Here is a 21,349-nt window from a genome sequence, read left to right as displayed (position 1 = left end):
GGGAAACAGACCGCCCATTCAAGCATGAAATAGAAACCTGTATTTCAGTGGACATCTTTAATAAAATATACAGACAAAACAATTCCAGAGAAATTCTGGCAAGATCTTCCTAGACCGCAGGTTCTTAGTCCTGGTTGTGAATTGACCCTGGTTTTTGTTTCAGCTGGGCCTTTAATTGGTGGCAATAATTGATTTGTTTGTTGAGGTTTTCTCTGCACTCATGGTTTCAAAGTGACCCCAGTACTATGGTTCTCGGTGCTAGTGCTGGGTAAAACCATTTTTTTCTGAGTATTTCTCCCACCAAGTTCTTGATCATAGACTAATTTATTTCAGTTTTCTATCTGAAGCCTTTCATGTCTTCAAATGAGTGAATGAAAAGGTGAATGAGATTTGTGCTGATTAGTAATAATAATAATAAGCTTTATTTTATATAGCGCCTTTAAAGGTGGCTTCTCAAAGCGCTTTACAGGATGACAACAACAATAAATAAGAAGAATACACAAGATAAAACACAATTACAATATATAGAGGAGACCATGGATGGTGGTACTAAGAAAAGCAGAGGGGTGAAGAATGGAACCAGTTAAGTCAAGGCTTTTCTGAAGAAGAGGGTTTTGAGTCTGGATTTGAAGGAGTTTAGAGAAGGTGACTCTCTGATATCCTTGGGGAGAGAGTTCCAGAGCTTGGGGGCATAACAGGAGAAGGCCCTGTCACCCATACAATGTAGACGGGCTTGGGGGACAGTAAGGAGACCAGAATTAGAAGAGCGAAGGTTGTGAGGTGGGGAGTAGGGCGATAATAGTTCAGACAGGTTCTGAGGTGCCAAGCCATGCAGAGCCTTATAGGTGAGCATGAGGATTTTAAAGTCTACACGGAATTTGACCGGAAGCCAGTGCAAGGACTCCAGGACAGGAGTAATGTGAACACTTGCACTAGACCTGGTCAGGATTCTGGCTGCTGAATTTTGGACATACTGCAGTTTGTTCAGAGTACATTTAGATACCCCAGCGAGAAGAGCATTACAGATTAGTGAGTTTCAGGACTTCCCTCATTCAAATGTTCTAACAGAAATATAATTAAATGGACTTAAGCAGGAAGAAAAACATTGATTCACTGTGGGAGTTTGATTCATCATCATTCCCACTTGTATCTTGACATCCTCATTATTTTATCAATTAAGAGCCATTTAGTCACAAAATAGGAAAGCAAACTCTTATTCAGCAATTTAGGAGAGACTGCATAAAGTTGTGTGCCCTAAAGTTCTTGGAAATATTGGACCTTACGGTGCAATTTTGAGATCAAGTAGTGAGGGCAGAAAAAAAGTCTAACCTAGCCAGCAGATCAGTTACAGACACAGATTAACACTGGTTAAGATCTCAGAACAAAAACAAAAAGATAGTTCTGATCCAGTAGTACTAGTGTGAGACCTCTGTTCTAGTATAATTAGTAAGATTATTTTTTAGGTAGAAAGGAAACGCAACGTTTCGGCTGTGGAGCCTTCTTTGGGTGTGTCACACATATGTGTTCACAATGTAGCACAGCTTCTTGCCAGAGAGCTAGCCAGACTACCATTTAAACTTCAATTATAGTGCCAGAAAAGCATCAAGAAAACAACTGTATCCACAAACCACCAGAGTTATTTGTATTGTTCTTTGACGACAGGAGAAATGTGGGCAGTGCAGTTTATGGTGCATCCCTCAACAGTGAGGAATGTGAAGCATGGCGTAGGGGTGCCATGTTATAAATTACAGCACATCTGCTTGGGTGTACCAGTCTCACAGCAGTGTAAATCTTTGGTTATCAAGGCTGAGAGGGCGATTGTGGGGCTTCTCAAATTGAATCATTTGGGGTTTTCCTTAATTAATAATTAATTCATATGACAGCATTACTGGACCTAGTTAAAGGAGGAAATCTGATGCTGTGTGTCAGTTGCACGTGTGTGAAGCCCTGCTAAATTAAGAAAGAAAACTTGTTCTCCCCTGCACTGAGCACAGTGTTCATTCAGGGAAAACTAATTTGGCATTTTCTGTCTTTTAGGAGGACTGAAACGTGACCTTGGTGATTAAAACGTGCCACTGGAAACGCATCATGCACAGTAAGATTTGTTTCCCCTCAATGTTTCTGATAAAGCCTCCTGCATTGGTTTCTGCTGTCATCACTGAAATGCTGTGTGACCAGAGAGAGACCATTCTTTCAGCATAGAAAAATGACTTAATTTCACTTCCTGCTAGCTTATTCCCAAAGTAACAATGACTCAGTCATGTCAGTCTGAATAGAACATGTAATAGGTTTATTCCATGCTGAATAGAGAGGAAAGAAAACACAACGTTTCAGCTGGGGAGCCTTCTTCAGGTGTCACCCAAAGGTTGACACCTGAAGAAGGCTCCCCAGTCAAATCATCGTGTTTCTCTCTTCTCTTTTCAGCTGGAATAAACCTTTACTTGTTCCTTTACAGCCTACGCATGCTGAAGCAGCTCCCCACTTGAACTACTTCAGAATACGAACATGACTGGGTCATTGTTACTTTGGGTATAAGTAATACAAATATATTATATAGGTAAAAACATATTACAGCATGCAAAGCGGATTATTTTGCTCCTGAGCTCTGTTATTTGCAGTGTATCTGTAGGTTATTAAGGAGCTGTTTAGGCTAAAGGTTATTACTAACTTGCTCATCAGACATATTTCTCTTTGGACAGTAAACTTTTCTAAAACCCCAAATCTAAAATCTACACTTACATATACTTTTTATCGACTTTCTAACCACTTTGTCCAGTTCAGGGTTGCGAGGGAGCTGGAGCCTGTCTCGGCAAGCAGTGGGCGCATAGCAGTGTACCCCCTGGATGGGATGCTTGTCTAGCACAGGGCAGACAGACACAAACAAGTACACATTCACACTAGGGCCAATGTTTGCAGAAAACCAAAAATCCAAGTGTTAGTTTGTAATTTAATTATCTCCAGTGGCTGGATTTAGAACAGACCCACAACCTTAATACATGCTTAAAAAAATATGTATTTTGATAGTAACAAGTTTCCATTAGTTTGCAAAAAGGCACAAAAGGATTTTTATGCTGAAAAACATGAAAGTATGTGCAGATTGATGCCCAAGGAATGAGTTTATAATTTTCTTTCATTTTTATACAGTATTTCTTTGCTGTATTTTGATGTAGCACTATTGAAGTTGTCTGATCCAGGTATTGAAAGTCTGTATTTTCTAAGTGTATGAAACTGTCAGGAATAAACAATGTTGCAGGAAGCCATTCTTCTGTGCTGTATTGTGTGAGATTTACTCCACTTAAATCTTTTAATACCATTTAAGTGTTCATTTTCAAGTTAGGGCAGTAATAGTGCACTTAAGAAAGAGCTCTCTGAAAAATGAGACTTTTTATGGTCTGTTTATGCTTGATTAACTATTAAAGAAGAACAGTAAATACCACACATACAAAACACTCAGAGGATTGTTGAGGAAATAAACCATCTGCTGAGACACAGGAGCCTGACCTGTTCTGCTATCTGTGCTGGTGAAAGATATTTTTCATATGGAGGAGCATTGTTTGAATTCTCTGGCCTGATAAATGTGTGATTTTTCTATCAATGTAGGCTACAGAATGCATCCTCCAGGAATTCCCCTCTTGGTTCTTCTTTGAATATATTCGTGAAAAGATAGGGTAATGTTTATTTAGTTTAAAGTTCCTGTCTGGTTCAAATTCAGAAAGTGTCTGTGTTGAGCTGTTCAAAGTCCATGTTGTAAGCTAAAGCAAGTTGAATAATACATGAACAGAAATTTGTAGTGTATTCATTTTAAAGAAATAGCTACAAGGGTAAGAAACAGTAGGAACCTCCAATATTCTTGTCCAGCTACCCACAAGGAGCTGGCAGAAAGAGTCCATGATGTATTACTACCAACATTTGGGAAAATGAACGGATGATACACAGGCAACTAAACTGAAACACAGCACGCCTGATACATTTACTGTTCTTTGTTCATGCATGTTTCTGGGATGCTGAGAGATACTGTAAATTTAGACAAAGCTTAATCCTTTTACAGAGTTTCTGTTTCCACATACTTGAGGATCATTTTTCATTGAACAGAAATGTTCAAATCACTATAAGGTTTCCCATATACTCAGGGATTTGCAAATATGATTATTTTTGCACAAAAGCGTTATTTTTCAGTTGAAAGGAATAGCCCAGTGACATTTTTGGAAAATCCAATAGACATCTTTTCCAATGCAAGAAGATTAATACTTAAAAGCAGAATGTGCATGCTAGCAGAACTGCAAGAGAATGCAGTCAATTCTTCTTAATTAAAGTTTACTCCAATATCTATTTATTCTGCATTGTTAAAAGTAGTGTGGTGTCTTTTATCATTTTCTGTAATGAGATAGCTGAAATCATCTTCATTAGCATTTAAGAAGCCCAATTTAGATTACTTTTAATCCACCTGCTTTATTGCAGCTGTAGTATTTTACCTAACCTGTTGCTAATCAAACACAAATAAGGAAACATGTTCATGAATTGGCTGTAAACACTTGGAAGCAACCGTGCCTGATCCCCCCCCCCCAGCTACCTATTGTCTTAAATACAACTTTTGTGTACATTTCAATTGTATTATCTTTCGAGACCTTCGGCAAAGATCAAGTGTAGTAACTTTTGAGGTATGAAATTAAAGAGTCCCTTATCTTCTCAAACTCTTCAAGCTTGTCTTTTAGAATAAATCTGATCATCTTGAGGTGCAGCTAAAAAAGCAGTCTACTGAGCAGTTTGTGGTTGACAAAGTCGGTATATCTCTGTCTTTGGCTGTTTAAGGCACTAGAGAAAGATGCAAAACTTGCCATTTCTCCTGTTATGTTTCAGTATGTGCTAGTATGCTGTACACAAAGCATTATCCACTTTTGGATTTGGATTAAACTTTTGGGAAATTGTACATTGGTGTATGATGCCAGTGCAGTTGTCCCCCCAAGTGCATAATTTTTTGTTTGCTTTGCAATCTCGGTTTATTGTTCAGAATATATTTCCAGAATGAAACAGTTTACAGAGCTCATGCAGGAGCCCTACCAGACAGCTTCACTGTAGACGTGACCTCCGGAAGAATGCTCACCTGTCAGGCAATTTTCTGTCATGCTAGCAAGGTGCTGTGTTTTGGAGTGACCAAAGACCAAACAAGGGTGTTGAACCATACATCCACTTTCATTTCAAAGGCTCAGCCATAAAATATATAGAAATTCTAGTATGATACTAAATATTGCACCACAGAAAAGGTCATATAGTGTTAGTGTTTTAACATTTCTGTACACACATAGTTAGAAAAGTTGGAATTCATTAATCATTTTTAATTTACTGCTTTTTTTACTTTGCAGCATTCCATGGTTTTTGATTGCTTGTGAGTGAGTTTTGGCATGATTATGCATTGCAAGATCATCACAAATTCACCAATTAATGCATCTTGTCTCTTACAGTTCCATGAACAAGTATTTTCACCCTTTCAGTTTTTTTAGTTTTTGCTTATTTTCACAACTGAATTTTACCAGAGCTTCAAGTGGATCCTTGCGATAAATTAAGGGAACGTGAGTGAAGACATAACACCAAAGTTTGAGGCTTTCATATGACTGAAATTCAGAGAACTTTCAACCACTTCTTGACTTCCTGGAAGGCTACAGGTTAGAGAAAACATTCAAAATAAGTAACAAACATTGTGCTAACTCTAAAGGCAAGACTCTGTATATTGCAAAGAGATCTGTATCCTTTTTTCTACAGCTATTGGTATCCTAAAGTTCATAAAAGGTGATTTGAAGGCAATGGTGCACTGTAGAATTTGGATTTTTCCACAAACCTAAACTTGAAATTAGGTTTTCATAAAGCAAGATGGTTTGGATTGATTTCAATGGAAGTACACTTCGTGACGCTTTCTTAATAACATTTTTTTTCCAAGCCTAAAAATTAATGTGAGTTTAATAAGGGCAAGTCTTGACAAGCCAGTCATATTACATAAGAGTTTATGCTCAAAATGCGTTTCCTGTTTATTCTTAGAAGTGATTCATTACATAGGAAAAAATTTATTTTGCAGTGTTTTTATAAATGGGGACGATATACAAAAATCACTAAAATATTGTCATAAAGTGTTTTCACCTTAAATGTATTAATTCCTCTTTTAAGACGAGGAGTTAATGAGGATTGAAGTTAGGGGTGTGTTCAGATGGCTAAAAGATCTTGTCAGTCGCATGTGTTTTTTTTTAAGTTTTATGCTTCCAAGGCATAAATGCAGCCATTAACGATAATTACTTTTACAAGTCTGTGTGACCACACTCAAAGGGGCTGACCTTTTCTCAGTATTCTTGAACTGCTCAGGTGCCGAGGCAGATGGCGAAGTCTGGCAGACACTGGGAGGAAGTGCCAGGCCATTTACAGCCTGTCCTGCTTGTATCTGGGACATGGCATGCAGGCCTGGCCAGGTTCCTGATCAGAGGGGGCTGGGCTAAGCCACTGGGAAAGAGAGCTGCACTTGCTGAGTTCAAATAAAGTTAACACAACTTTAATTATTCTTAGCCCTTGGTAGGTTGGAGGAGTTGTGTCAGGGCAGCCTTTTCATATTGCTGAAACTGTTGTTAAACTGTAGTCCTGTCTGCTAAAATCCCAAAGCTGCAGAATTGAGTTTTTTCCATTATTAGGCCTGGGAGAGGAAGGTAAGAGGAGTCAAATCCTATGAGATACAGCTCTGTGAACAATGTTGGTACAATGTTATTTGTTCACTATTCAACTTTCTATGTCAGTAGGACCCACATGAAATTTGATCACATTCAATGGGGAAAATAAGCATAAATTCAGAACATCTGAAAGTGGGAGAATACTTTTTCATGGAACTGTATGTAGGAAAAGATTTCCTAAATTAATCAGTTTTTTTGGCCTGTTATTAACAAAGATACTGTTCTAATTTATCATCCATCAAGTTTATCAGTAATTGTTTTTGGTGCCCAGCAAGAACATTTTTATTTGTACTGTAAGTCACCAAATTTCCAAATTTTCCTACAGATGCTTGCATTTAGACAGTGCATACTATGTTTGATTTGAGTTTAAATGTTACCCGCGTTAACCAATTCAATAATCAGGTGTCTGAACATGAGTGTTAGACATCTGTATGGTGATGAGAGAAACATAATCTAGAAGTTCACTTTGCAAGACAAGAAGTGTGGTGCAGTGCATATGTTTTATAGTTCATTGGCTGCTCCACCTGTTATTAAAGAAATGCAAATAGTTATTTTCGTCTTTGGTGGAATCGCTCGGGGGTGTTCTTGTGACAGATTTACGACAAAGATAAAAAACAAGGTATCTATCAATGCCAGTAATTATAAGTCTGCATCCAGCTTCTAAGGAGACCTCATTGATAGTGTATTTTTCGGTAGAGTCACCTCCCACGATGGAGATGGAGACTCCCACCATTCGTCCCTTTAGGGTATAAAGTACTGTGTTACCTTGAACACCAGGGAAGAAAGCAAACAACAGGCTACATGCATTCTCCAAAGAAATAAGTAAAGGTTTATTCCATGCTGAAAAGAGAAAAAAGGAAATGCAACGTTTCGGCTGTGGAGCCAAGTCTGTACTGTATGTGCATGTGGAGGCCAGGAGCACATATACACATATACATAAAGAAGTTGGTCAAAATTAGAGCAGTATTATACTAGCAATGAACATATAAAACTCTGTTAAGTCGAGATCTGTGGCCAGTGATATTGAAATCCAGGTACTTGGATGACCTGAATAAATCTCCTTTTCCTGGATGATGACAGTGATACAGCAGGATCAAAGCTCCACACTTCTGCCTTTTAAGATCCCATATTCCACAGGCAAGCGATTTTGGCTTTTATATTTTAAGTCTTTAATATGCAGCTTCTGTAATTATGTTTTTTATGTGGTGTAGTGCTATTGTCAGTTGCAGCTAAAGGCAAGGGAGCATTTTGCCTGCTTTCACCTCATCATTCAACAATGCATATACTGTACTTGTGCCTTATCCTGGCTTGCTTTCTTTATGTAATTATACTGCATCTCTTATATACTCATGAACAGGTAATGTCTAGTATTTCTCTGTGGTTAATCTCCTCTAAATCTTATAGATGTTCCCCATCCATTTTTTCAGAAATATCTTAAAACTAAGGACTCACATTGTGTGTAACAGGGAAACCATATCATTTCTTAGTTGAAACATGGCAATGAGTATTTGTGGTTCTGAATTAGGACTTGTTAATTAACTTGTGTAGTTGTGTAACTTGTGTAGTTCTGGGACCTGTCTCCTGCTCTTCAAAGACCAGTCTCTTGAGTTTATTCATCATAATGAAGTTTTAGATTCCAACAACTCTTGCAAATATTCTTTGTTTTTATGAAGTGATGTCTGCAAAAGAAATTATGATCATATTGATCATATATATAGCTCTATATATATATATTAGTTACGGTATATATTTATAGCTTCTTTGAAAAGTTCTCTTTTGAGCTTGTCAGGAAATCGAAGTGTTAGTCTGAAAACTTGAAGACGAATTAACCTTAAGTAGTGTGGTTTTGGCAGAGCAGGTTGTACCTGAGGGAATCTCAGGGCTCCTCCCTCGAGCACATGTTGTTCACTTGAATTACTGTGAGGAAACCCTCATTGTCTCGCTCCTCTCCTGTGAGAAATGGGGAACAGGAGAGAAATGCCCGGCTGTCCTCTCGTGTTGCAGAACAGTGACTGTGCCATGCCGCGGTGATCCAGCGAGGTTTTGCTGAGCACATGGAGCTGAAGGTGTGGGTAGACGGAGTGGCACGAGTGGTGTGCGGCCTGTCGGAGGAGACGTCATGCCAGGAGGTGGTGATAGCATTGGCCCAGGCAATCGGTAAGATTCACCTCTTCTTTTGAGGGTTTAGGGGATGCTCAATATTTAAATACTGCTGCTGTTCACATCAATTTCCCTACAGGATTAATAAAGTATTATCTGTCTATATGTTGGGGAAAAATGAAACCGTTGCTACAACAAACAGTGTTGGAGATGTCTGATTGCTTTCCACATCTCAGCCTTCTGGGGCTGTACCGGTCTGCTTTAGTAATGCTGCATGACGCGACTTCATGAAGGCAGGTTCATGTGCACATGAACCAGTTTTCCCAGAAGCCAGAAACCAGAGCACCCAGAGAAACCTCATGCAAACAGGAGGAGAACATACCCCACACAGATAGCACCCTAGGTTTAGAGCTCAACCCAGGGTTCCATCTCTGCAAGGCAGCAATACTGAAAACTGCACCACTGTGCCACTCAGTTTCACTACATGAAATCTACTTTAATTCCTTGTAGACTTAATGTATAATCTGGAGATCTTGGCTTTTAAAAAATGTTTTCCCCTCTAGCAATAATGGAATAGTTTTAGATACAATACTTGATGTCATTGCCAAAGTTAGTTAAAAGCTCCAAATCTATAAATCTTCAAATAAGAACATAAAAAGTAAATGACAATAACAGACTATTTAGCACATCAATGCTCATTTTCTTCTACTAGCAAATCTATCACAGTATCAAGACTAGACTTGAACATTCACAGCGTCTCCAACATGTGTCCTGGAAATGCATTCCAAGCATTTAATAGCTCCTTGTATAAAAAAAGTGCTTTGTAATATTAATGCAAAATTGGCTTTTAATCACCTTCCGTCCTCGTAAGGCATCTTCTTAAGTCCTGGGATGAGTCTTATTGCTCTTCTCTGGACTTACTCTAATACATCTTGATCCCTTTTGTAAAGTGGAGACTAGAACTGTTTGCAATAGTTCAGAAGTAATACAATTGCTTTGTACACTTACATAATAAATTCTCTTGGCCTGAAGTCTATACTCTTCGCTATGTACTAAGTATAATTGCCTCTTATGATTCCTCTTTAATTGCTTAGAAGAGAGTGATGAAGCTGCTTCAACCCTCTGTTCTTTTCTCAATGGTTTCTAATTCAGCTCTGTCCAGTGTATATACAAAACTTTAAATTTAATACCATTGAATTTCATTTTCCACTTACAGTATCTGACCATTTCCGAATCACAGTCAAATATTTCTTTAGTGCATTATGTCCTGAATGTTGATCATTCCTACAAGCTTGGTATCATCAGGAAGGGGGCTAATTTTCTACAGTAATCTTGACCAGTTAGACATGTACTAAGATTGTAATGTAAGTGGCTGAGGACCCAGATGTTGTCTCCGAGTTAATGTAACTGTTTCTGTGATTTTTTTCCAGGGAAGACAGGCCGCTATGTACTGATTCTGAAACTGCGAGACACTGAGAGGCAGCTGCTGGCCAATGAAAGACCGTTGGAGTCTCTAGCCAAGTTAGGACAACACAGCGCGGATGTGCAGTTTATTCTGCGCAGGACGGGCCCCAGCGCCAGCGACGGTCAGCATACTGAGCAGACTCTTGCCAGGGACAGCTTCCCTTTGCCCAGGCCGGCTGAGCCAGAGCCCCCAAAACGCAAGGAACCCAAAAAGTCCTTGACCTTCAACTTGGGCCCCACAGGCCCTAGTTCCCCACGAACGAGATTGAAGCAGTACAAACACAGCCTAAAGGACTCACAAGAGCAAGTGGCCCCTGTCGCGTCGAAGGAAGATGTCTTCAGGCAGGTGCTACTCCAGCAAGAGAGACTCCAGGCCCTGGAATCCCAGCTGGACTCTCTGGAGTCAGAGATCCAGTCGTGGGAGCAGCCTCCCCCCGGCTGCAAGCTGGAGGACGAGCTCCTGCTGATGGAGCAGACTGTGCGGCGCAATGGGGCGGAGCTGGCCCACGAGGAGTTCTGGGAGAACGAGCTGCAACTGGAGCAGGAGAGGGAGCAGGACATGCAGAGGCAGATGGCAGACCTGCATAGGATGCTGGAGGACTGCGGGCTCAAGCTCCAGGACTTCACCACCAAGTCCAGGGCCCTAGAGCAGGAGATCTCGCAGGAGAGGATGGGCAGGACTAGGAAAGGCAAGTCCGCCAGCCCAGAGGAGACAATTTCCCTCGTGAAGGCTGAGATTCACAGCCAGTACAAGCAAAACGTGGAGCTGGAGGCCTCCCTGAGCGAGACCGAGAGAGCCTTGGTCAAAACCGAGGCCATCCTGCAGGTAAGCAGGGAAACCAGAAGGGGCATTCAGGTGAAGTGAACTCTTGGGTCTCAACAGATGCTACCTCTCTGGAAGGTGGGGCTGTTTGCTCCCAGTCAAGGACAAGTTAGAGAAAATAAACTTTTCCGCTTCTGAAATATGGTTTAAAAATCTGAGAAATCAATTATCATATACATTAAAAATAAAAATGTTTATTGTTGTAACATTTAAAATGAAACCGACATGTTTCTCTATAACCCCTAAAAGTCTGAACAGGGTGATTTAGTGGTATAAAATGTCAAGTGCTTTATTATATTGACTCTTATGTCTGTTAACATGAAATGTTTTCCCTTTTGAAACGTTGCAGTATTGATCTTCGTGGGTTTAGGGATGGAAAACTGTCTCAGTTGATCAAGAACTTCGTCGAACTTTTAAATCAGGACATTATCCTTGTGTCACACATTTTCTGTTTACAGTACTAAATTGCCATGGTTTAAACTGGATTTAGGAAATTGAAATATTTGGTAGATGAGTGAATAGATTTGTTGCAGTCATTGCTTGGTTTATACATGTATTTCAGGATCTCAGTTAATGCCAAGGTGTGTCACAAGTCACTCCAGACAGGTTAATTACTATATAAATCAACTTTAGTGCAGTATTATACTACAGTATATTTAGTAGTACATATTTGCTGTCTATATATATGTAATATCATACATATAACACTAGAGTAGTATAGACAGCATATATACAGTACTATAGTAATCTTCAGTAAAGTTTCTGTGAACTGTGATACTCCTGTAGTATTGAGATTATAGAACATACTGTAAAGTTTTGTTTAATGTCAGTCATACAGGATTATGAACCATACAAACCTACAAAAAGTAACCTGATGTATATAGTGTACAAATAGGCAGGTTAGAGAAATAGTGATTTAGAATATATAGCATATCAAGGTTGGGTGACTAAAATATGGCTTTGTTCTTACTTTCGCAGAATGACTTGTGTGCACATCTCTTAGAGCACTGATACACACCGTAACACATCAAATCGGCTTTGTACTTTTTGTTCCACAGTGCACTGTATATTATGTAAACTCACTGGGGTTTATGGAGAGGGCAGTTACTTGAAGCATGTTGCTGAGTAAACACATTTTTCCAAACACATGGTTTGTTGACACAACAAAATAAATTGAATTATGGGAGTTGTAGGTTTCCCTTGAACCTTCTAATAATTACGTGGTATCACAAGGTCCTTAGCTCTTTCAGCCAAAGCAGATCAGTGCTCATTGTATCATGTCTTAACACTGTGTTACCAAAGTGAAGTATTATCTCCCGTTTTATCATAACAGAGCTTGAAATTGTTATTATATAAACTTTCCATGACTGTTTATAACTGGAGCGTCAGTGATGTTCCCTCAGACGCAAGAAAAAAGACACGTTTTTCTGTTCTGATGTGCATTCTTGTCCTTTCCATGTCTGGCATTCAAGGCCAGTCCTCAGTGGAGAGCCTCTCAGAGTATTTATGATCCTAAAGTTAAAATTTCTATCTTTTTGTTCCCCGACCTCTTTGAAATGTTTCTTCTCAAGATGCAGTTTTTGATTCTAGAAAATACATGGGCATTTTGAACTGTTTATGTATGTGAACAAATAGATGAAAATGTTTTGCTATGGCTTCTTCAGGGGTCTGTTTCTGTGTAGAGAACTGGCCATACTAAGAGACAAAGCTGGTTTCATTGCCCAGGAATAATGAATCAATGTCATTTCATTAAGTAATAGATGTTTGCAGAGTAACATTACTTTCAGTAAATGTTTAACACATTGTGCTACTACAAGAAAATTGCACTACAACAGGATATTCAAACAATACAAATAGTCATTTCCACATTGGGATTGAATCCATGCTCTCATTGTCCTGTACAGGACAATTGTTTTTGCTTTTGGTATCATCAGAAAAGTTTTGTATAGTTTAGGGTTTTTAACAAAAGTGAAAACAAAATCCATTCTTAACATCCTGTATTTTATGTCTTGAACACATGCTTAGAAAGTTTTTTTTGCTTTTTGCTTCGTGCTTTGGCCATTAATTACAGACCGGCACTCTTGAGATTGTGTAGACAGGGCTGCCTCTCTGTGGATTAAATGTGAATTGCTCCTTGAATTGAGTTTTCTTGGAATGCAGAAAAGCTACTTTGCTTTAAAGACAGGGAAAGACTAAGCTAAATGCTAACAAACCTGAAATCACTTCCTTATAACTTGATTTTGTGATAATAATGATTACATTTGGTATCATGATTAATACCAACAGCAACAAAATTGAATGTTACATTGTGTGAATTAACTAGGTACTACCATTGTTTACTTTGCCAGATTAAATTAAAAAAATATTTAAAATATTTATTAAAATGATCCCTCATTTTGTCCAGTCAGCTTGTTTCCTGTGCACTGTTTTTCACAGTGTGTAAACCAGGAAGGCTGTATTTACTGTACATATCAGGCAGAGGTGGGAAAGTGTTTCATTCTAAGTGAAGGTCTTCCCCGCTCCTTTTACAGGGCTAGAAGACACATCCTGAAAGGTCTGGAATAGAGTGGTGTCATGTGAATCCGGAGAAGGCGTGCCATGGTTTATTGACTTGGTGACAGATACCACATTCATTATTGATCACTGTGCATAAGCAGATGACGCTTTTACAGCATAGTACTGTACTTTAAACAGATGACTTCATCATCTCCACCTCCTCTGAATAACATTCATACTGTCTCAGAATATAACTGTATGAGCTAAAAGCTAAAATGTGTATAAGAAATAACTTTAAAGAAATTAAAAGCATGGAGTTCCACTTTTTAACATGAATACTCATATTAAAAACTCTGAAATGATTAAGCAAATTTTTTGTGCTTGGTGTGTGGAGAACATTAATAACCATATTTATTAAATCTTATAAATATTTATAATATTTAATAAATATGGTTATTAATGTTTATAAATATTTACATAACTGTAAGTATTTATTTTTAAAATACTTTGTGCCTGATAAATTTAAAGATTTACTTCAGTTTCTTGTTATGACGTTACAGTTGCACTGACCATCCTCAGCTCATCCCGCAGCTCATACTGTACATTTTCGTATTGAAAAACGAAATGACTTGGATGCTCGTACTTCACTCCTATCAAGGTTGAATACACAAATCAAAAGTATCCCTTTTGCCATGAAAGGCCATGAGCTCACAGATATTTTTCATGTTAAAGTCAGTGATGCAGCATTGCTGCCTTGTAGTGATGGGGCCTTCTGTTCAATTCCTGCATGGCGTTTATATGTTCTCACTGTGTCCGCGTGAGTTTTCTTCCCACAGTCCACAGACATACTGAAAAGGTAATTGGCTCATGGAAAAATTTGCTCTAGTGTGAGTGTATTTGTTTGTGCTGTGTATCTGCCTTGCAGTGGACTGGCATCACATCCAAATGGACTTTACCTAGCCTTGCGCCTGTTGCTTGCTGGAATAAGCTCCAGCTCCCTGCGAGCCTGAATTGGATGAAGGGGTTGGATGTTCATTGTCAGCCTTAACTTGTATGGCATGCAGAATAGCCATGAAAGAGGATTCATACTTCCTAATTTATTTTTAAAGAGATATATTATTCCTCAAAAAATAATTAAGTCTACAAAGCAAGGATCTTTCTTTCAGTCCTTTTTCTTGAAGCATGGCCCACTTTTCTAGATAAAACAAATGGACTTTCAGCATAAAAGTGCAAATGAAACAAATCCAATGTGTTTCGCTTTACTTCTGCCTTCACTCTTTGGATGTTGTTTTCCCCCGTTTACAAGATGTTTTGATGCTGGTCTTGATTTGTTGCTGTAAAGTTTTGTATAAATGTAGGGTTTATGTGACTACAAACAATAGTGTCCCAGGGAGAAGGTTATAAAATGTACCCCTTCAGAGAATACTTTTTGAGGGTGCAAAGAGAGAACTTGTCTGGTCAAGTATCATTGTGTTAATCATCCAAACCACAGTCTGAGAGCACAGCCTCTGGGAGCCTTCTTCAGTGTGTCTTTTTTTCTTGCTAACATTACAGTGTCCCTTCTGTTCTGAGAAGCCCGGAGCTTTAGAGAACATCTGGTCAGATATGTCCAAACGTGTGTGCTAACTGAATGAGGCACTGATGTGGGCAAAATACACTGCTGGCCTTTCTTATCTGTCCCGTAAAGGCTGTTGCAATCAAGTCTAGTAGTGTCCCAGCAGTCCAGCCCAGGGAGAAGTGCTCCTGGCCCACTTCTATGCATTTCATGCCCTGGTTCAGAATGGGAATATTTGCTCACATTTTTATAGCACTCTCTACATCTCAAAGCATCTCATCGAGCTTCACATGTAGGAGGGGAGCCATTTCAACCCCTGCAATGCAACATATACCTGGGTGATGCACAGCAGCTGTTAAGCACCAGCAGAAGTGAGAATTTACTTCCCCTGTTCAATTAGGATAAAAATTAATATCCCTGCTCTTATGAACGGTAGCATAGGAACCATTACAATAACTTTAAAGATCAAGTCTTCAGGACCTTGGTTTCATGTCTCATCCAAAGGGTGGAGCAATGTGGAGATCACATTGTCCCCTGTTGCTATGCTGGGTGCTGTTTTGGTCCAGAGACCAAAAGATCAAGAGAGAAAAGCGCCACCTCTTGTCACCCACACCAGCAGCAACCTGGGGGTTTTCTGGGACTGTCAACCCCAGTACTGACCACCTTGCTTTGCTTCGGAGATCTGGCAAGGTGGCAGCACTGCCTTTGCTGTATCATTGTTTTTGCTTCTCAGCCCAACCTTGTTATATTGTCCACTGGGTGTTTGGTTTTGACTTCTGTGTAAAAAGTGGGTGAATCAGGAAATGCTGGAAAGATTATTTCTAGTGACTTGAGATTCTGTTCTTTCGCTGGGCATTTTTAGGCTGCTTACATAAGGTGAGGCGGGATAATCAAGAGGACAGAAGGGTCAGTCAGGAGGAATCTGCCTGTGTGAGCAGTTGTGCTTAACTTATCTTAATAGCCCAACTGTCCTGTCACATCTGCCCCCCCCCCCACCCCCCCGGCTGTTTGCACAACCCCCTCCCCGGTGGAGCTGCCAAGCCCTGCTCACTGTTCTCTTCTCCAGGCGAAGAACGAGGAGCTGGACGAGCTGAACAAGGAGCTGAGGCAGTGCAACCTGCAGCAGTTCATCCAGCAGACTGGCGCTCCAGGCGCCCCACCGCCCCGCGGAGAGCACCAAGCCCCACCGCCTCACACCCAGCCTGATGGCCTCGCCAGCACAGGTACTCTGCTAGCTGTGTGGCCCTGCGCCACCACTGCCTTCCCACGAGGCCCTGCTAGACACTGCCGCACTGTCTGCCTCAGGGTTCGGGCTAGCACACTTATAGACATAAAACTTCATTTGATAGACAGATTGCACAGGGCCGAATCTCAGCAGAAACACACCATCAAATGGTAGTTCAGGTGTTGCAGCAAAATAATAATTGATATAAGTATTATCACTCTTTATCTTAAGCCTAATAACCATGTGTGCAGCCGTGCATTTTGGATCAGGTGAGATCCCTCTTGTGGAGCGGTGCAAGAGGACAATTTCTCAGTCTGTCCATCTGATTTACTTTTTAATTGTTTGCAGGCTTTCTGTAGGGGCTTTTTGGTTTTTAAATGCTTCACCTGTGGAGGTGTTGTGTTTTTATAAAAGTGCTGCAGGGTGTGGACTGTTTGTGTTCTGTGTCTGGGAGGAGGGAACACAGGCGGAGCGTTTGTTCAGTGGAGGGGGAAGTTGTATATACGCTTTCCTGAGTTCATGCTAATGTCTTTTTTAATGTCTACCATGCACATATTTTTAAAAGGTTAGGTTTTTTTCCCCCTCGAATGCTGATAATGCCATTCTTTCACAGGCTCTTCGCTCTCCAGCTTGGAGTCTCCCCCTCGGCCCACAGCAAAGCAGTTCCTGGGGAACCCCCGAAACCTGCAGAACCCACTTGTGGCCAGCCTGAACCCCGAGGGTGTGTATGTGTGAGCGAGTGCCCCAGTGCCTGAGCTTGCAACATGCCTGGGCTGGGAGGCCAGGGCCCGAGGCGCCAGTTACTGCCTGCATGATGGAGCCTCTGCTTCCCAGCTGCTCTCCCTCCCTCTCTCCCTGCCTCTCCTTCTCAGCTTCTCTTTGGGGCTCTTGTAATGGCTTCTAACTATTCCAGCAGAGCTGCCCCCACTTCACAGGGGCAGAATTTTTTCATGCTCGATTAATCTAGAACGTAATAATGCAGAGTGGGAATTTCCATTTGAGATAAACTAACAGTGCTTTGTTCCCTCAAAAAGTAATAATTAATTTTAAATTAAAGAACCTTTGTGGCTCTTTCTGCCAAAGAATGTATATACTGAAAAGAAACTTAAACATCTTTTTAAAGATGAAAACCCAGAGAGGATGCTTTGTGCTTCTTTCTGTTGCATATTCATCTGTATATCCATGGACAATCTGTTTTGAAAAACGTGCCAAATATTAAGCTTTAATTTGCAGCTGTGAGAAATTCTTTCAGTAAGATTTGATGTTTGCACATTTGGCAAAACATACAAAGATTTGCTTGATCTGTGCTTTATTGCTCCTATTTTTTAGGCTTCTCAGGATGATTCCATATTCTTTGCACCCTTTCCAAAATGAATCCCAGTGTTGTATCCTGAAAGAACATGACTTGTATGGTCTAGCCTGCTGATCTAGTAGTCTGAAGTCACTGCTCTGCAAATGTGGATTGTATGTTTAATTTATGACTGGAACCAGGTGCTTAGCTGCCTGAATACATTCTAACTTGAGCTGTCAGTCCATTTCAGAAACAGTAGCTTGGAATTCTCACATTCAGAGAGGCTTGCAGATCCCAGTAGTATTTAGCAAAAGCAGTTGTACAGTATATGCTTACCATTGAAAACATAATGTAATTTAGTGGCTTTGTCCGATTCTCTGACCATTTTTGTCCCAGTTACTGTTTGATTTCCAGGCTCCTCCTACGATTAGTAGAAATATATACTGAGATTCCTTCTGTCAGTCTACATGACAGCAGGCATATCAAACAGATCAAGAAAGCTGACCTAGTTTTTACTGATGTCAAAACTCACACAATGCATACAAACACTTCTTCTATATGTGCAAATTATCATAAGGTTCAAGCTTATATTGAATCTGTAAACAAAGTGTTTTAAAAGACAGGTATGTAGTGAAAGTACAGTAGTTAAAATTGATGTTTACTACACATACATGGGTAGCTGTAGTTTCTTATTTTCCACTGGTGCATGAAGATAAATGAGTGTAGAAGCTCTGCGCCCTCTCACTCAGATGTAGCTCTTGCCTGGGTCTGACAGCTCAAGGGTGGGGTTTCCTACTGTCTTTACTGGATGCTGTGCAATATGGATCTCTCCAGCTCGGGACCAAGGGCAGTTCAGACATGCAGACGAAGGGATTGATTTTTTTGGGGCAGCTGTCCTCTTCGCTTGCAACTGAGACGCATGTCATCTCTTATTTCTCCAGCCTGTTACCTTAAAAGAAAAGCGCTTAGGGTCACTTAGATTATTTTTGTATGTCTTGCAGTCCTATCATCCAGAGAGACTTCGTGGAGATAAAACAGGGCCAGCACACGGAGGAAATGTTCACTGTTCACTTTATATCACAATATATTTAACCTTATTATTGTCATTTTCTTTGTAAAATTGATTTATTTCTGTGAATTATTACTTTGTGTATATAAACTTATTACAAATTGCTTATGTGTTTTAGATCTTCCATCTCCCTTGTTTTTGATTTACTGGAAGAAGTGTTTTAAAAGTGCTTGATTATCTAGGTATGTTTAGCGTATGCCTAAACCTTTCTGAGAAAACATCCATGCCAAACACCTTCTGTGTGTAATGTTTGCCTCTGGCTCCAGCACTCACCTCTTCTGTAATGCCAATGCAATCCTGCTGCTCAAACAGTAAGACAGAAACAGGAGCAGTTTGAAGTGAAACTAGGAATTGTTAAGATGTTTCTCTTCAACTTAAGTGATGAGATAACTAGCTTTTTAATTATTTTCGCTGACTAGTGTCAACCTCTCCATAATGTACAAGAAGAAAACAGATGTACAAAAGAAACGGAGTTTGAGCTGATAGGAGATGCGGAAGGGGCTTTATCTCAACAAGATGTAGGACCATGTGAGGTGCCATAGTGGGGCTGAACAGATGATTTGGTAGATACAGAATAAGACAAAAGAATTAAGAAATTAGATCCTGCTTTGGTTGCCTTTCCTGTATCATAGGCTTCCAGGTTTTAAAACAGTACATTCACATACTGTATATGAAATTTCCCATTTTCTTAGTACACTTGTTCCCTGAATTACCCATCACACTAAAACTGATCACTTTTACTGACTACTGCACATGGGAAGAGATTTTAGCATCTGACCTCTTTAGGCACAGCTGCTGAAAACGTGTTTAACCTATAAAATTTAAAGGTAGTTGGAGATCTATCAGAACATAAGACACAGGAATGAAAAAACAGGCAATTTTGAACAACCCTATGAAGGGAGCGCTGATACCAAAGGAAAATGAAATGTTGAGCTTTGAGTTTTTGTTGTGTGGGAGAGAGAAATACAAGAGAAGAAACCAGCAATGGGCTGCACTACTATTGTCACTTTCAGACTCTCCCTTTGAACAGGAGGTAAACTGTGTCCTTTCTGAGCTGTAAATAGCTTATCTAGGCTAAACAAATCCACACCCTGTGCTTCCCTCAAAGATCAGGATTAATCCCTCAGCAAGGTTCTATTTAAAAATCACTTAAATGTGATACTCAGTCTGTTTACATCATGTTCCGGTTCAAAGATACAGTGTAAAGGTCCTTTTGAGAAGAGATGAAAACTGTCACATCAGTTCAAAAGAAAAGGAGATAATTACTGGATAATGATAGTGCGGTCCTCATGCAGGCAGCTATATACTACTTCCACCACCCCTCCTGAGACAACAGATTAAAACCGATAAATATCTTCACAGTTCAACAGTATGTATTCTTCACAGAATGGACATTTGCATTGTAAATAAAATGATAAACATCTCAGTTTCCCCACAGTACTACTTCCTGCAAATCTCTATATTGATTTTGCCTGGCTGTTGACTTACTGTATTTAAAAGCAGACAAAAACAGAGCATACAGCCATAATCCCAGCGGAAGCGAGACGACGACTACCTGTAAGCATTTAGGGTGGATATATCTAGATGATTAGTGTATCCATAAACAAAATATTTTCACAGCACTGTACAGGTCAGAAAGGTGATAAACTTGCCCAGAATGTAATCAAACATCTGATCTGTAGATCAAATGTAGAGACCCCAAACATAATGATCAGTCTCTATTAGCCCAACGAGTTAGGGTTTATTTAGATGGCCTCATCCAGAGTGAAGTGCACTGGCTGCAGAAACTACAATTCAGATAGGTACAATAAAGCTACAGTAATTTGTATACACAATTTATTAAACCAAATTTACCAAAGATGTTTATTCACATACAGTAGTCTAATTCGCTTAATATCATAGGATATTGCATAGGAACTTTGCAAGGATAAGAATTTAAAGTGTCTTTGGAGTCTCCTGAGATTGTGCCTTTGCATTACAAGAGATGTAAAAGGACAGAAATGGGATTATGGCTTTGCAGACATGGAAAGTCTTAATACACAATTCTATAAGCTTTAAATCCATGTCACTAATTCTATGACAACTTAATGGAGTTGCTTTTACACGCCTCTTTCTATGATGAATGAGATAAAGTGTTGAGTTAATGGTATTGTACGTCAATAGCTGTCTCAACCACACCTCCCTCACAGTTAAAACACCAACAAAATATGGAAGATTATCCTGTGCCCCTTAATAAAAAGCAATTACAGAGACTAGAAGAATGCAGATGCACAAATATCTTTGGATCAAAATGCATGTTTAAATTCTTACCCATTTTTTTCTGATGGTACAAAGGTTTTGCACATACAGTACATATCAAAAGAGGTTCCTTAAAGCTAATCGGGAAACATCTGGGCAATTCCACACATTTTTATATAAAAAGAAGTGACAAGAAAAGATGTGCCAACAAAACTAGTATACTTCCCAGATTTGGAAATGCAGTTCCCTAAGTTCGTTGTCGAGTTTTTCAGCAATCCCTTAGTACTCAGACCATATGAGTGATGTTCTCCAATGTTGTGTGGAAAACTCAAGCTGGTCTGTATCAATTTTTTTGTATTTTTGGGAAGATTAAGGGTTACCAGT

General features: G+C 39.7%; 1 protein-coding gene across 6 annotated transcripts in view; it reads left to right on the top strand.

Annotated features, from left to right (window-relative positions):
* Positions 1 to 20,151, top strand: part of LOC148819335 (ras association domain-containing protein 8-like) — a 55,785-nt gene extending 35,634 nt beyond the window's left edge. For 4 of the 6 annotated variants that reach the window (XM_088935127.1, XM_088935128.1, XM_088935126.1 and 1 more), the window contains exons 2-7: positions 2,038 to 2,095; positions 8,709 to 8,861; positions 10,235 to 11,094; positions 16,209 to 16,365; positions 16,981 to 17,088; positions 18,660 to 20,151. In XM_088935127.1, the coding sequence (XP_088791253.1) occupies positions 8,759 to 8,861; positions 10,235 to 11,094; positions 16,209 to 16,365; positions 16,981 to 17,088; positions 18,660 to 18,691 (1,260 nt within the window). In that variant the 5' untranslated portion in view covers positions 2,038 to 2,095; positions 8,709 to 8,758 and the 3' untranslated portion in view covers positions 18,692 to 20,151. Of the gene's footprint in view, positions 1 to 2,037; positions 2,096 to 8,708; positions 8,862 to 10,234; positions 11,095 to 16,208; positions 16,366 to 16,980; positions 17,270 to 18,659 lie in introns of those variants that run through there. The other 2 variants (XM_088935129.1, XM_088935130.1) reach the window with 2 other exon arrangements.
* The last annotated feature ends 1,198 nt before the right edge of the window (positions 20,152 to 21,349 follow it).

This window comes from Atractosteus spatula, chromosome 16 (genome assembly GCF_055471065.1).
Source record: "Atractosteus spatula isolate fAtrSpa1 chromosome 16, fAtrSpa1.hap1, whole genome shotgun sequence".
Lineage (NCBI taxonomy): Eukaryota > Metazoa > Chordata > Actinopteri > Semionotiformes > Lepisosteidae > Atractosteus > Atractosteus spatula.
Note: the sequence above shows the minus strand (reverse complement) of the source record. Positions and strands in the feature narration are given on the sequence as shown.